The sequence below is a fragment of the Sylvia atricapilla genome, chromosome 4 (genome assembly GCF_009819655.1).
Source record: "Sylvia atricapilla isolate bSylAtr1 chromosome 4, bSylAtr1.pri, whole genome shotgun sequence".
In the NCBI taxonomy this organism is placed as follows: domain Eukaryota; kingdom Metazoa; phylum Chordata; class Aves; order Passeriformes; family Sylviidae; genus Sylvia; species Sylvia atricapilla.
Window position 1 is genome coordinate 57,179,177 of NC_089143.1, and position 15,701 is coordinate 57,194,877.

At 40.4% G+C, this 15,701-nt stretch overlaps 2 protein-coding genes across 2 annotated transcripts in view; one reads left to right on the forward strand and one right to left on the reverse strand.

The window, feature by feature from the left end:
* Positions 1 to 500, reverse strand: part of MGAT4D (MGAT4 family member D) — a 37,622-nt gene extending 37,122 nt beyond the window's left edge. Inside the window, exon 1 of the mRNA XM_066317972.1 lies at positions 417 to 500. The gene's annotated coding sequence lies outside the window, so the exon portion shown is untranslated. The remainder of the gene's footprint in view (positions 1 to 416) is intronic.
* Positions 501 to 3,618: 3,118 nt separating this feature from the next.
* On the forward strand, positions 3,619 to 14,287 carry ELMOD2 (ELMO domain containing 2). Its single transcript, XM_066317980.1, has 8 exons — positions 3,619 to 3,848; positions 4,968 to 4,996; positions 5,604 to 5,698; positions 6,499 to 6,628; positions 7,467 to 7,600; positions 8,185 to 8,253; positions 9,391 to 9,524; positions 9,893 to 14,287. The coding sequence occupies exons 1-8, from the start codon at positions 3,704 to 3,706 to the stop codon at positions 10,048 to 10,050; spliced, it is 894 nt and encodes a 297-aa protein (XP_066174077.1). The 5' UTR covers positions 3,619 to 3,703; the 3' UTR covers positions 10,051 to 14,287.
* Positions 14,288 to 15,701: the final 1,414 nt, after the last annotated feature.

Below are 15,701 nucleotides of genomic sequence, written 5' to 3' on the forward strand. Positions count from 1 at the left end.
AGCTGTGGCGACCATTTACTTGATGCTCACTTCATAGACTAGCTCATTAGACTAGCTCAGAAAAAAAATTTTAAAAAAATTAAAGACCTCACGACTGAAACTGTGATGAGCTTCCACTGCTCATGGATCTCCTTGCAAACAGGGTCCCTTATCTGCTTCATGCCTTCACAGGATCTCCCTTCCAGGGCTCTCTTCATATGTGACTTCACATGCTCAAGAACTGTGTACAACTGGAATAAGTTGTGCTGGGGGGTTTGGGGGGTGTTAATTGTTGCAGAGCAGTTTTACCTCCCATCAGCAGATTTTCTGCATTTTTGGCAAATGGATCATCTTTGAAAACACAGAAGAACACATTGCCTGAGTAACCTGTAATACTTAACACTAGGCAAGTGATTCAGTGGACTGGTTCTCCTTACCTGCAAGAGAGAGTTCCTGGGTTTGTCCTTGTGCTTTGTAACTGAATCTCTCCTATTGCTCAGATGATTGCTCCCCATTTTTATACCGTTTTCACACATCTGTGTGTGAGCAAGAGTAGAGATAAGAAACATTAAAACAAATATTTGACAAAACACAGGCTCCAGGCTGAGCCAAGCAAGTGGATTATTTTCCATGTCCTTCATCTGCCAAGGTACATGAACAAAGAATAAGTACCAGAAATAATACATAACAGTTGCTGCCATGGAAAGTTTTCTGACTGGAGAGAGATCCAACTGCTGCTGCTGGTTGTTTGCCCTGCTGTCACCCAAGAAATGGGATTTTAAAAGGTAAACAGGTTACCATCTTTACTTCAAGCAAAGTCTCTGTGAACATAAGACTTGAAGGCAGAACAAGTTCCTCTACTAAACATGAGAAAAAGGTAGAACTTTTTTTCTACAGCATGATATTTTTGACTGTCCTAATATAATTTATTAATTGACTGAACATGTTGAGACAGAAGCATCTTGCAGGATTCGAGTGCTAACATTTGTATAAAATCAAACATGCTTGCTGTTTCACAATTTACAAAAAGCTGTGGAAAAAATTGTCAAAAAAGCATGTTATAATATTTTAAAATAATTAACTGCTTACAGATTTCACTTCAAAAAAAAAGATTTAAAGTGAAGAAAGCATTGTATGAGCAAAAATAAGTATAACACTAAAGCATGCATCTTTTAAACTCACATTTCAGAAGTGCTTAATTTAAACCAAGACCTTAAAATGTGTCAAGCTTACCTCAACAAATCTAATTATATCACAGAGAAGTGTTGTGCAGTGTCAACAGCAGATACTCTACACATCAGTCCTGGAGAATGGAAACAGAGAACTGAAAAAACAATAATCCTGTACTGTGTGTATGTATTGTTACAGTAAATCACAGTAGGAAGTGGAACAAATTTCAAAACGTGTACTCAAAGTTACTTCGGTTCTTAACATTCCACACAAAAGGCAATTTCTGCTTAAGTATAAATATGATGAAAAAATATTCACATTGGTATGAAGCTATTTAATCCCTTAAAAGATGCCATGGAAAGCGAAACCCTTGAAGGCAGCAGCGCTGTTTAATTTTGGTATTAAAAAAATCAACAGAAGTCTCATCTAGAGCTAGAAATTTCCCTGTGTTATTTGTGCAGACCCACGCTTTAAGGATGCACCTGCTGGACTTGCTAAAATTCCACTAGCTCTTACTTCTAATGAACTACCTCAGTGCAATCCGTGGGTGGGCATAAAGACTGCCAGGAAGAACCCGACCACCCTCACATTTCTTCACATTGTTGTACTTCTTCTGCCTTCCCAATATCAAACTAACACCCTTCTGCTGCCAGGCCTCCTCTGACAGGATTATTCCAGCCCAGCTATGTTTAAACACCACAGCAGCATTGTGCTGCCAAGTTATCAAATGGGAGGTATAGCACAAGCTTTTTTTTCCCCGAGTATTTGCTCAGAGTTGTTTCATACACAAGCTAGGTGGGAGCTGTAGCTTACACCCAGGTCCTGCAATACAGACAAATTTCTTTCCTCCAGTTTCTGTTACCAGCTCTTAGGCATTGGATCTTTGATTTTTTAAAAATATTTATTTCCTGGGGTTTGGCTACTGTGGAACAACTTATATACAGGTAATGTGATAAAACCATCGTGTCATCTTGTCACCCAAGTAAGAATACTTTTAAATAGAAATAAATACTTAATATACCTAAATACTCCTTATTTTCACACAATGCTCCAATGGTTTGAAAGTCAGATTGCTCCCTAGGCAGCTACATTGCCTCTTAACATGCAACATGCACCACCTCTCTGCAGTTTTTAAGAGTAGGAAGAAGATATGCAAACAATTGAAGTTCACACATCAGTGGTTTCCCCACATGAAACTCTGCACCCCTGTGAGTGTAGGAACCTAGAGAGAGGATGCCAAACAAGTTGGTCCGTGCTCTGAAGTCCTCTGTGGGACACAGGTCATCAGACCTGCTGTGTGGCTTTTGATTTTGTGTAAAAGTCACTTCAATTTCCACACATCAAAAATTATATCAGAATGCAGTCTAACAAGTCTGTCAGCTCCCTTTCGACACTCCAAATTTTGCATACAATGCTGTGTTCAACCGATGTTTACCGAAACAATCAATTATAATACAATGGAAGTAGTGACTGAAACTAAATGGAACACTCAGGCTGAACCTCCATTCAGCAAAGGCAAGGCAGGATCCATGGCAACACGCTCCTTAAAATCATCTACCCCAACTGTTGCAAGATGTGGAATATGCAGAAATTTCCTTAAGAAAGAATATTCTTTGGTGCTTCGATCTTTATCTACTTTCAAGTCTAATCAGCAAGAGAAGATATTTAACTCATGAGAGCACCCAACAAGCTCTAGGTGAAGTCCAGGTGTCCCAAACAAATGACTTTTTGGTAAATTGTGGTGTTCAGGTTTGGGGCTGGGCGGGTTTCCATGTCCCCAGGGGAGGTTCCCAAGGCTCGGGATGTGGCACTGGGCACGGCGCACCAAGGATGCAGGATTTAGGGCCCTCAGGGACAGCGGGCAGGGCTCCGAGACACGGCAGAAACAAATGAAGAGAACTCAGTAACTGTGCCGAACTCGGCTGCGGGTGGGTGACAGGGAATTCCGGCAGGGACAGATCCCGAGCGATGACAGAGCAGCGGCCCGAAAACCCACCGGGCCCAAAGGAGGGACACCGAGCAGGGCATCAATCAGCGTGAGGAGAGAGACTCATTAACCAACAGAAGACAGAATACCGATTAGTAAGAGAACATTGTAACTCGCGGCCAGTGAACACTAATCCCTTCGGCCGCTAAATTATATAAATAGGAAAAAGTTCTGACAGTTGGGGCGCTTGATCTGTAGATTATCAGGGACCACCCAGGGTCGCGCGGCTCTGAAACAGACACTCGACGCCCCTCTCGAGTGTGTCACTGCTGGTTTGTCGCACACGGGGCGATCAGTGCGGGTTTGCCCGGCGGGGAGCAGGCGGGCGGCGGGACAGGAGAGCCCACAGCCGCTGAGGGGCACCGGGAAAGGGAAAGCTCTGCCCAGGCGGCACTTCCGCCGCGTCCCGTGCCGGGGATCACTTCCCGGTCGGGCCTGGGCTTCCGGCGGGGCGGCGGGGCCGCTCGGTGCCCGCCGTGCTCTGAGGGGCGGCGGCGGCCGCGGGAGCAGCGCCCGGGGCCGGGCCGCCTCAGGGCCCCGCCGGCGCCGCGCCGCCGCCCGCCCAAGATGTGGGCGAGCGTCTGGGGGTTCCTCTACAGCAAATACTTTCGGTTCTGGCTGAAGTGGCTCCTGCGGCTGCTGACCGGCAAGTGCGAGCTGCAGCGCCTCCTGGGCGGCGCGGAGGCGGGCGCGCGGCGGACGCTGGGCGTAGGTAATGGCGGGGGCTCGTGTGGAGCCGTTCTGTTTAGCCTGGAAAAGACCCGGGTGATCGTCCATTCCGGCCATTAACCCACCGCGGAGCCGTGGCCGGCAGTGCCGCATCCACACGTCTTGTAAATCTCTCCCGGAGCGGTGGTGACAAAACTGCTGCCCCGGGCAGCGTGTTCAGTGCTCGACAGCCCTTTGGGTGATGACATTTCCCCTCATATCCCGCCTAAAGCGCCCCTGGCACAACCTGGGGGTGTTTCCTCCTGTCACTGGTTACCTGGCAGAAGGGAGCGCCTTTCCTGCAGAGGCTGTAGGGAGCGATCAGGTGCCCCCGAGGCTCCTGCCTCCCAGCAGCTGGAAATCAGCACGGGCTGTGCACCTCCAGAATTGGATTTTCGCTCTTTGCTTTCATCCCAGCCATCCTGTGAGAACTGTAAATCAGTGCCAGAGCTTCCTTGGCTGCTTGCTCAGGAAATTCCAGTGTCATCAGAAAGGGAATCAGAAATCATACCTTTCTCCCCCACCCAGAGTCTTCCCATCACTTTGTCTATATGCTTTTGCCTTCCTTTACTAAAAAAAAAATCACACTGAATAGACGTAAATGCATTATTTTGGACATGAGGAAGGAAGAGTGATTTAACTTACAGTTCTGCTTGATGCAGGATTTCCAACTAAAATAGCAATTCAAGAAACTACTGGACGTTTTTGTGGTTTTACAATAGCTTGTGGAAGTGACCGTACTTCCTTATTCTTCAGTCATCAACATGCAATAATGTCTGAGAACAGGAAAATACCAATTGACTTAAATACTCCTTATTTTCACACGATGCTCTCTCTCTGACACCTTTTCAAACTTGTTTTTGTTTTGTACATGTCATTGATGCTTTTAAAAAACCCAAATCTGCTTTCAGAATTGTACTGAAAAGTTATAGGAAAAAATATGTGTAAATTTAAGACATTCTGTTACCTGATAAGAAGTTCATTTTAAGATTGATTGATTTTTTTTGCATGTATAAAGGGGATGTAGAACTTTATAATACTTATATCCTGCAAGAACACTTATTGTCAATCATTTAAAACAGTTTAGTTTAACTTTGACATCTCCTTTTTTTCCGTATCACAGAACATTCACTGGAATCATCAAAAAATAAGGTAAGAGATACTAAAGATGAAACTGTAATTAAACCTCTTTTCAAAAAGAGACAGATCCCAGAAAAATAACAGATGCATTTACTTTTTGAGAGGGGAGAACTGAAGAGGAGTAAAGGACAGAGAGAAGAAAACTTGGAATTTTGTGTTCTGTATGCTAGGTTTATTTAAGGTTTCTCAAAAATAATCCCATGTCCCTTCAGATGTTTATATCAATGAAATCTCAGCTTTGTTAGCTACCTGTCTCCCAATTCTGAAGCATTATTTTCTTGGCTACGCTTGTTTCAGTTGGATTAGAAAGAACAATTTCAATTCAGCAGCTGAAAGCAAACAAGAACCTAGACCAAGCAACTCTCTGGCTTTGTATTTATTCTTTATGCAACTCCTATGTAAACGTTGTTTACAGCCTGATAGAAGTTACAAATCATGCTTTCATGTAATTATTGCAGAGCTTTTATAGGCAGTTTGCATTGTAAGCAATTGCCTTAAACTGACCCTTTTCCTCTGTGGTAAATAATACACACAGCAGATGTGCAGAAGCTGAGCAATAATGATGAAGTAGATGATGTCTTCATTCCTCGTGAAGTCCTTTACTGTGCTAACTTCCTAGGTTTTAAGAAATGCTGTCCATGTTGAAGAAGCTGAAGTGGAGAAGTGTGTCAGAGATGTGATGAAAGAGAAGAAGATTGAGCAGAAGGATACAGGGTGTGTTTGGAAACCTCTCTCTGTTCTCAGTTGTTTGCACGTTCTTCCAGTTGCTTAACCTAATGCAGTATTTAGGCCATTCAACACAAATATTCAGAGTAATCTGAAAATAAAGTGTGGTTATGTCCTCACCAGTTCTAGAAAACAGTTTGCAAAGTTTTAATTCATGTGGATTTGGTATTACTGGGTCTCTGTGTTGCAAGTCCCTTCTGTTACTCCATATTTCTAACTAGTATGATCATTGCACAGGCTGATTGCAAGAACTATATAATTCCTTAGATATATTTGAGAGAATATAGTGATGCCTGATTAATGTTTGCATTTATCTGCAGAAGTAATTAGTGAGTGGCAGGGAATAATCAAAATTTCAAAGTCTAATGAAATTCTTCTTTGAAACTATAACTATTTCTGACAAAGTTTGACTGTAAGATTTACAAAAAGTTTGGGGGCAGGAGAAGGTGCAGTGGTCAGGATGATACATGGAGTTATTTTGTGTCATAACAGATTATTTCAGCTGGTTTTGTTTTTTCATTTGTTTGGGTTTTTGGGGTTTTTTCCCCATAATTTAAGGTAATAGAGTCTGACTGCAGCACTGGAATCAGCCAGAGATGTTTAAAGTGTGTAAGATCCATGCAGCAGTGTACTTAACCAGTATGCTGTAGTTTGCAAAGATACACATAAAGCACTTCCTAATTCTGGGGTTTACATTGCATTAGCATAAGAAAGGTCTTACCTGGTAATTCAAGCTAGAACTTCTGGCTATTTAAAAACTTCTCTGTGGTGTTTTGTTGTTATTTCAGGTTTAAGACAAATTTGCATATATCCTTGCTGCAGATATCAGGTTATAAAAAACTGTATTTGAATGTGGAAAACCTAAGGAAGGTCCCATATGATTCAGAAAATGAAGACCACGAGGAACAGTTAATTGAGGTGAAATAATTCTTAAAATACATGTGCTGTTTGTTTGGTTTTCTCTCCTCCAAGTCCAACACCTTGAAAGAACTTATTGGTAGCATTCTTACCAGCTGGCCTGTTTAATGCCCTTTTCTACTTACTAACTGCAAAGCCATAATAGAAATGACACATTAAAATAAAACCTCAAAGAAAAAAATAGTAAACTAGAGTTACTTGCAATGGAATTATTTTGTGTGAAATCAGACATAACAACAATCTATAAATATAAAAATAGATTTGTGATGCCTCACTGAAGAATCACTATTAAAAAGATCTATAACCTTATGCACATATGTAACTTTGTAAACTACTAATGGCTAAATTAAAAAAGACACTAAGTTTTTCTTATTACTGCATCCCAGTCAACACAAAGTAAGATAGTTTGATACTGAAAGATAAAATCTATTTTCTTAGCACTTCATAATTATCTCAGCTTGCTATGGAAGCCCCAACACTGACATGTTAAATGAGTATTCATTGAGAATTTGTGGTTCAGTTTAAGAGCTGTCTAATTACAAAATGATGCATAAATTAATTTCTGAAGTGAAACAAGTCTTTGTTTCTTTGGTGTTCATAAAGCATCTTTGTCTGTGAAGGGAAATGACCACACTTAATGTTAAATGTAGTAACTTCGATAATTGCTGAAGGAAGCCATTGTAGCAGACTGCAGCTTTCCACTAACAGAAAAGAGCAGCATGCAGACTGCACCCTGCCCCTTGGTGAATGGTTTGTGGTGTGCACAATGATGTGACTTGGAATGAATGATGTGACCTGGAATACTTGGGCAGCATGACATGGCAGTGTGTTTGTGCAGCTCTGGAACTTGCTGATGCCTCACGAGAACCTGAAGGCCAGGATCAGCAAGCAGTGGTGTGACATCGGCTTCCAGGGCGACGACCCTAAAACAGACTTCAGAGGAATGGGCCTGCTGGGCTTAGTCAATCTGGTGTAAGTGAAAAGAAGTATTTCATTCCTTTGGGAACTCGTTTTCAGTATCTGTATTTTCTTTTCTTTCTATTTAGTTAATGCTGTTTCTAATGAAAACTTATTAGAAGCAAATAGAAAGTAGTATGTTCAACATTTCTAGTGGCTGCACGTCGCAAAAATGTGATGTGGCTGGGTAAGGACAAGAAGTGAGGAAAGGAACAGAAATTTGCCCAAGACAACTTAATTTTTGTTGCCTTATGATGGAGTTGGTAGGTTGTACCTAACTCATCAAAAGCTTTAAAAATTCCCGAAGGTAAAAATTTCTACTATGACGAAAGATAGACAAGTTTTTAGCTTTGCTAAGCTAACTTTTGGACTAGGTTGAGCTTCATATTTGATGTTCAGATCACTATGTTTTTCTTTGCAGTATTTTTTACATGCTGAATATAATTTAATTTGCTACTTTTTCCTTGGTTTTCATTTTGTGCCGTTTTCCAGATACAGGCTAGTTTTCACCTTTAGTTTAAAGCTACAGATTTTAATGCTGACATTAACACAGTATTTTTTTTCCCCAAAGAATTTAAAATAATGTTTTACACTGCCAGGTATTTCAGTAAGCATTACACCAATGAAGCTCGTCAGATCCTTTCTCGGTCAAATCACCCAAAGCTGGGGTAAGTCACTCTACAGTTTGTTCTGGCTGCTCCTACATAAGAACTAAACTTGAAGACTGCTAAACATGTGTCCAGAAAGTAAAGAGGAAAATATCTGTGAGTTTTTTTCCATTAAAGAATGAAAAAAAGGTCAAAATAGAAAGGTGTGAGAAACCAAATACAGAAAGCAATTTCTAGCTGGGAACTAAGTGCAGCTTGGTTTTGTTTGGGGTTTTTTTTCAGAATGGATTTGTTGGGGCTAGAATGTTGCAAAATATCATTTTAATTTAATACAGTAAACACCTTTAACATTTAACATTTTAGTTAGTTTTATTTGTAACAGACTTTGATTAGATTGAGAAATTCATACTTATTTTTTGCCTTCTGACTGATTCTGTGTTGGGATAGTATAGATTCTCTCTTAAGGTCTTTTTTTCCCCTCTAGGTTTTCTGCTCTGTAATAAGTGTTTACAAACAGTTGTTTCGTTGTTGTTCACTTTAATTCTTTTTTTAAAAAACTTTGCATATTTGAACATATAGCTAATTTTACAGGGAAATACACTCTCAAACCAGTCAGGTATAAAAATCTGATCCAAGTCCCTAGTTAACTTGATCTACAAAAAAACAGGAGCCCTTCATGACTTTGACTGTAAATAACATTACCCTGTGCAACTCTGTCAGGGACAGGATATGTGAGAGTTTTTGCTCAATTACATAATATATAATTGGCACAAATTAATTAATTTTTACTTTTCCTTCCTCCACAAACACTTTAACTGTTATTTAAGAATTTCTATTATAATGCTTTTTATACCATGCAACAAAAAACCAGATTCTTTCAGCTTGGAACAACAGGTTGAAATAGCCATTCCATTTACACTGCAATATTTTTTTAACATCCAACTTTTAATATTCCAAAAGGATTTCTAAAGGAAGTTGAAGTCAGTGTTGATTGGCTGTGCCATCTCAATATTACAATAACTTTTACAGGGTTGGATGTGCAGGGCTGGACCAGGGAATGGTTTGTAGATTGGAATCAGCTCATCAACAGCTATTACAGGGAAAATTTTGACTGTCACAGCTTTCCTAAAGCAGAGTGTGCCAGGGAAGCTCCTGAGTCTTTCAATCCACACCATCAACCCATGATTTGTGTTGCAGATACTCCTATGCCATAGTTGGGATCAATCTGACAGAGATGGCATACAGCTTGCTCAAGAATGGTGCTTTAAAGGCTCATCTCTACAACATGGTCTCTGGGTTGCCACAGATGGAGCACTTCCATCAGTTTTACTGTAAGTGTCTATTTGGGCTCTTTGGAGTGGATTTCCACTCTCTTCTCATTGGCCAGAACAATCTGTCTTCTGCATCAAGTATTGGAAATGCACATGCTGCTTAAACACTGTGCTGCAGAAATGCCCATTTAAGGATAACTCCTGTGGCTTTCTGTATTTTAGATAACTCCAGTCTGAAAACTCAGTATGCGCAGATTTATTTTTTGATTCATTATTACAGCATCCAAAAGCTGGCTCTAGACCAGGATGGGACAGTCCTTGTTTTAAGGGGTTGAAGAGAGACTAAAGGGTCACTCTAGCACTGGCTAGATCAAGGCATGAAATTGTGGAGGTCATTTTTGCAGATCTGTGTTTTATTTTCTTCACAGGTTATCTAGTTTATGAGTTCGACAAGTTCTGGTTTGAAGAGGAACCAGAAAGCATTATGCACTTCAACCAGTACAGAGAGAAATTCCATGAAAAAATTAAGGGACTTCTACTGGATTGCGATGTGGTACTGACCTTACAAGACACAAAGAAACCTTAATTTCTCTGCAGTATATGAGGTTCTGTATCAAAAATTGAGTGATGCATTTGGATGGACGTTTTGTGTGTTTCACCAAAAACTGTCTAACAATAGAATTTTTTTTTTTTTTTTACGTTAAGAAAAAAGAAAATTAGCAAAATTCTGTTAAGAAAGCTTGGACAATCAACCTCTGTTTACAGGTATTTTTATGCTATTCTCCAAAGGGCAGCTTTTTGAAAAGGAAGTGAAACAAAACCCAACCAACAAAGCAACACAAAAAACAACCCACAAATCTTCAAGAACCTCTGGATTGCTAACTTTTACATTTTCTTGGTGCAGGAACATGAAGCAGGTATTTATGCTGCATCATATTTTCTATGAATGGGTTTGACTGTTAATGGTCTTTTAAAAGACAGGTTAAGTTCAGCTTTTCAAATTTGAATTTAAATCCCAACTTTTTAATGTAACGGTTTAAGTGAAGCTTTTAGTTGGAATTATTGTGGTTTTCGATTTTTTGAGTTCTTGTTCCTTTATATGCCATTGATCGTTCACTCATCAATGTTAAATTTCTCTGTAATTAAGAGGTCCTCAAAGGAGACATATTATTTGTTTATAATTTTGGAGAAATCAGCATATTGAGGTACTTACTAGGAATTGCTTCTGCATAAGAAAGTTTATCTATGGATTTGTACCAGCCAGTTCTTATGCTTGGAAGAAGTTTAGTTGCAAACAAACAAAAAGAACCACGCGTCATCAGCATGAGGATAAGATCCTCAGGCTAAAGCTACTCTTTCTGAAAGTATTCCTGTTGTAAAAACTTCTGATTCTTTCCAATCTGACTTCACATGCTGAGGATGATTGACTCAGCATCTGTTGCCAGCTCTTTGTTTTAGCAGCTAAGGGGGTATTCTTAGTGGGATATACAATATTAGTAGAGATCTACTTTAGCCCTTTTATAAAGTTAAAAAAAACCCCTTATTGCAGCTGCAGTCTTTATCTTGTACAAATAAATCCACATCTGAGTGCAAGTCAAAAAATGTATTTTCCATGGAAGAGATGTGACTTTGATGTGTTCCTTAGTCTTGCCGTCCTCAGACAATCTAATAGATAGAACTTCATGTTTGTATTGTGACTGATTATTGCTTAGAGCAACTTTAAATGGATTTGGTATGACCATCACTTTGTTTTCTAAGACTTTCTATTAAATAAGTGCCTTCTGCTGTTTCCAATCAGCTTTTTATTCTGATTCTTCTAACTAGATCACAGCCTTAGGAACTTGAGTAATTTGAGAAAGATTTTTTCACCTTATACCTAAATAGCTCACAGTGGCACAAAATTTGTATGCTGATACAAGCTTTCATATATTTTTTTTAATCATCTCAGGTAAGCTAGTTAATTTCTAGTCAGTGACTACTCCAGAAGAGATTCCTGAAGAATATAAGCATTGAACACAATGAATGCAAGCATGAGGGGAAAAAAAAGGAGGGAAAAAAAAACCCAACACAAAAACAACCCCCTTTTTGTAATGAGCATTATTACACTAGTATTGCGTAAGTATGAAATATGATATGTAATACTGCATTTCTTGGAGATCATCAAAACCCTGCTGGACATGGAGATGGCCCTGAGCAGTCTCCTTTGAGGGACCCTGCTTTAGGCAGGGGATTGGACTTGGTGATCCCCAGAGGTGCCTTCCCACCCCAGTAGTTCTGTCAGTCTGTATTGTGTAAGTAGAGACTTGTTGCACTGCAGCCACCCTTGTGCTCTCGAGCCCTTAAATGCTGGGGATCTCTGGCTTGTGGGGAAGCTCCTGATCAGGGTACACAGGACATGTCTATGGGGTACCACAGTTCTCTTTTCTTTTTATGATACCTTAGGTACAGACAAGAGTCAGACAAGCTGAATGTGTTCAGGGTGGGCAAAGATTCAGTCTCACCTGTGTTGGCTTGATGCTGTTTTACCAATATAAACTAACCCCCAAAAAACAACAACAAACCCCCCCCCCACTGTGAAGATGTGCATAGGGGGAGTATTTATGGTTTGCCCTGAACTGACCAGATTAGATCCAAAGTGACAATGGGAGGCCCGGTTCTTTTGCTACTTTCCCCTACTGGATTCTGGAATCCTCACACTGAAGAGCTGAGGTCCTGTGGAGAGCATTCTGGGATTCAGATCCTGTGGTGGAGCTCCCTTTCTCTGAGCCTTGCAGACACTGGACATGCCAAAAATCCAAGGAAGGAAGTGGAAACTGTGGCCCAAGTGGTTACTTTCTAGCCCCATCTTCTGTCCAGTTTGTCTTCATTAGTAACTTTCTCTACTGCTTGTAGAACTCCTTTGCAAGCAACACAGGACTGACTCTTTGAATTCCAGGAGTGACCCCACTTATGTTTGGCGGCAGCAGCAAAGGAGATCCTATTCCTTTTCCTCTACTGCCTACCAGATAGGAACAAAATTGTTTCAGCCACGGCTTAAGGCTCCCCTGAGCGATGTCTGCAAGCTTTTGTTTTGGTTTCTTTTGCAACAGTTGCAAAAGTAATCTACACCCTTGTCTGTCCAGCCCTGAAACTTTCACTGGGCTCCATGTTCACTGGAAGACTGACATTTAACTATTGCTGAGGCTTCTAAACCCCAACCATAGAGTCTCAGGGCTCCTATCACACACCTGAGATCTTTTAGTGTCAAATGTATTCCAAGCTTTTAATAAGATGCATCTTAGCTAGTTTTTATCTTCTTAAATCAGTGGATGATCTGGAAGTAAACTGTGGCAGTATACAAGGTAGAAAAAGTAAACCCAACTGTCATCAGAGGAGTGAGACATAAGGGAATACTCTAGTTTGCATGTAGTAATTAAGGTGAATGTTATATGTTAGGCTCCAGTGCACCTTCCCAGGAAACAGTTAGAATTTGCATGTGGGTTTTTTGGTATGATCAACTAACCCAGTAATTCTGTCTAGGAGTCACTCACTATATGTAACTAGTACTGGGTGTCCCTGTTTGCACCCCTGGTAGGTTAACTGTATTTTGGTGGTAGCTAGAAAATGTATCGAAATAGGTAAAACTGTGTTTAGAGAAGGCAGGAACAAGGCTTTACTAGTCAGTGGTATTTTATGCTAACTCTGTTGTAGGGTGACAATCCTAAGGTTATGGAAGACTGGAAATGGAGGTAGGCCACTTTTCTGCAAGTTGATATAATCCTTAACATCAGAATTTGTTGCTCACAGGTTATTCTGAGTCTTAAAAGCTCAGTAAATTATTATTTATTAACCATCATGTTTTAAATACATACTAGAACTTGCAAGTGCTGTTAGTTCTCTAACTCGCTGCCTCTTTTAAACATTCACTATGTGAAAGCTTGTATGCAACAGTATTAGAAAAAAACTAAAACTGGAGACAAGGTGGTTCTCTACATTTGTTGTTCTTGTAGCAAAAGTTTAAAAAACTACCTTCACTTTTGTTGTTTACTGTATGCTTGAAACATGGTGCCACTCTATGAACAAATTAATCTGAAGATAAGCTGAAGTTTACTCCAAGCAAATGTAAAATCTAGTCTTTCACTAAATAAACACATTGTTTCAGGAGTAACTAACTTGACTGGAAAGCCATCTGAAGACAGTGCTCCATAGGAAGAAAGAAACAATCTTTTTAAACTGACTGTGCTTCTGTCATCTGATACAGCCGTGTAAAGAATAGGGCATTTTGTCCTAAAGGGCAATTTAAACACCCACGGTAAATAGTTTTGGGCTTTCAGTCTTTGAAAAACAAGACAAAAATGCAAACAAAAATTATACACACACAGAGCCCCATTAGTTTTCCAGACTTTCCGTCCTAGTTTAAATAAAATTTCACAAAAGAAATTGCTTAGCCTTGTTTTAGGAATTACGATGCAAAGGTTTGTGTTTAGTTAGGTGGGAGTTGAGCAGTCAGTGTCCTTGGCAATACTGCTAGTGATGTGTGGTGAAGATGTAACCTGTGGTTTCCTTCTGTCATTCTTGTTTGTGTTGCTGTAGTTCCATGGTGACCCATCTTTGGACTGATGTTTCTTGTGCCAGCCTAGATACCTTCTCCCTCTAGGGAATTAAGAGCAACCCAGCCCAAGACAATTTGTGGGCAGTTTCTTCTTATGACACTGTGCTTAGATAGCTGCATACTAATAGGAATTCCTGTTTACCACAATATAAAAGCAATAATGTATACTGTGATGTCTGTGTACTAGAGATGTTTACAATGGTAGCAAAATAAAGAACGGGTCATTCCAAAATATTGTCAGCAGTCGTGTCTTTGGCCAGCTAGAAAATGTAACCATTTTCAGTTCCTTGCACCTGCACTGGGGTATGAGTGAAAGCTTTGTCCTACTTTCTTCTTCCCCCCCATCCTCCCAGCTTACCTCCAGCATTTTTAGAGGCTCTTGATCCTGTTATGTAGATGGGCTGCAAGTGGTGCAGGTTTATTACTGCTTCCTTTCAGTTGCTTTTAAAATCCTCACTTGAAAAGCAGCTCTGTCTTAAGCTTTAAAAAAACCCGAACATGCACCAAAAAAAAAAAAAATATTAAAAAATCCCACAACACAAAAATGCCCCCAACCAATCCCCCCAACAATGATTTTATCTGAAGGACCTGGAAGTTAACTCTCAGAGGCAACTCCAAATGTGAGCGGTTTTGTTCAGGAGAAACAAATTTAAAAGCTGGAGAACAACTCTGGAGAAAGAAAAAGAAACCTTTAAGTGTTGATGGTTTGGGGTTTTTTGGGTTTTTTTCAGACTCTTATCTTCTGGCACGCCTTCATCCAAGCTATGTTACATCATCTGCTTGGGGTTTTTTTATTTATTTGTATCTCTCAGGCAGCGTTCGTTTCTCCTCTTGAATTCTGGAGAACAAATGCTCCTATTAATGTCCCAAAGTGCCGTTCCATGAGAACCACAAGGTCTCACCTGTAGCAATATTTAATTTCTACAGAAGCACAGAACAGGCCCTGCCACTACAGGAACATCCCAGTCCTCCAAATTCCAAATGCCAGGTTGATCAGTTATGCAAATGTGTTATTTTAGAAAATGGGACAAGCAAGCAGCTAGTCAGGAAATTTCAGTTCAGATCTTGAGTACAACAAGAAGGAAGGAGAAGAACAAGAGCTTAATTTTCTTCTGAAGTGACATACTTAGAGATGCCTGCCACCGTTGATCAGCAATATCCTGTGCTGCTGTTAAGACTGACTAGGCTGTGTTTCACAGCTTGTATTCCCAGCTCTAAGCCACTCTTGCACTGCGATGCTGCTGCTGTCAGCACACGTTGCAATTCTCTACTATGAACCATTTTCCAGTGTAATGTTCACTGCCACTTTTTTTTTGTTATTGTTTGCTGTCAGGCCAATTCCTGGCTTTGCTATTGAATAAATCAACATTTTAAGTGTTGGTGGCAGTTTTGGCTGAGGTAGATTTCATTTTCTTCCCAAGAGCTGGTATGGGGCTGTGTTTTGGATTTGGGCTGAACACAGGGTTGATAACACTGAGATGGTTTTGTTATTGCTGAGCAGGGCTTACACAGAGCCAAGGCCTTGTGTTTTTGAGCTGCCACACTGGAGGAAGCTGAGGGTGCCTGGGATGGTGGGAGGGGACACAGCCTGGACAGGGGACCCCAGCTGACCAAAGGGACATCCCAGACCACGTGACATCATGCTC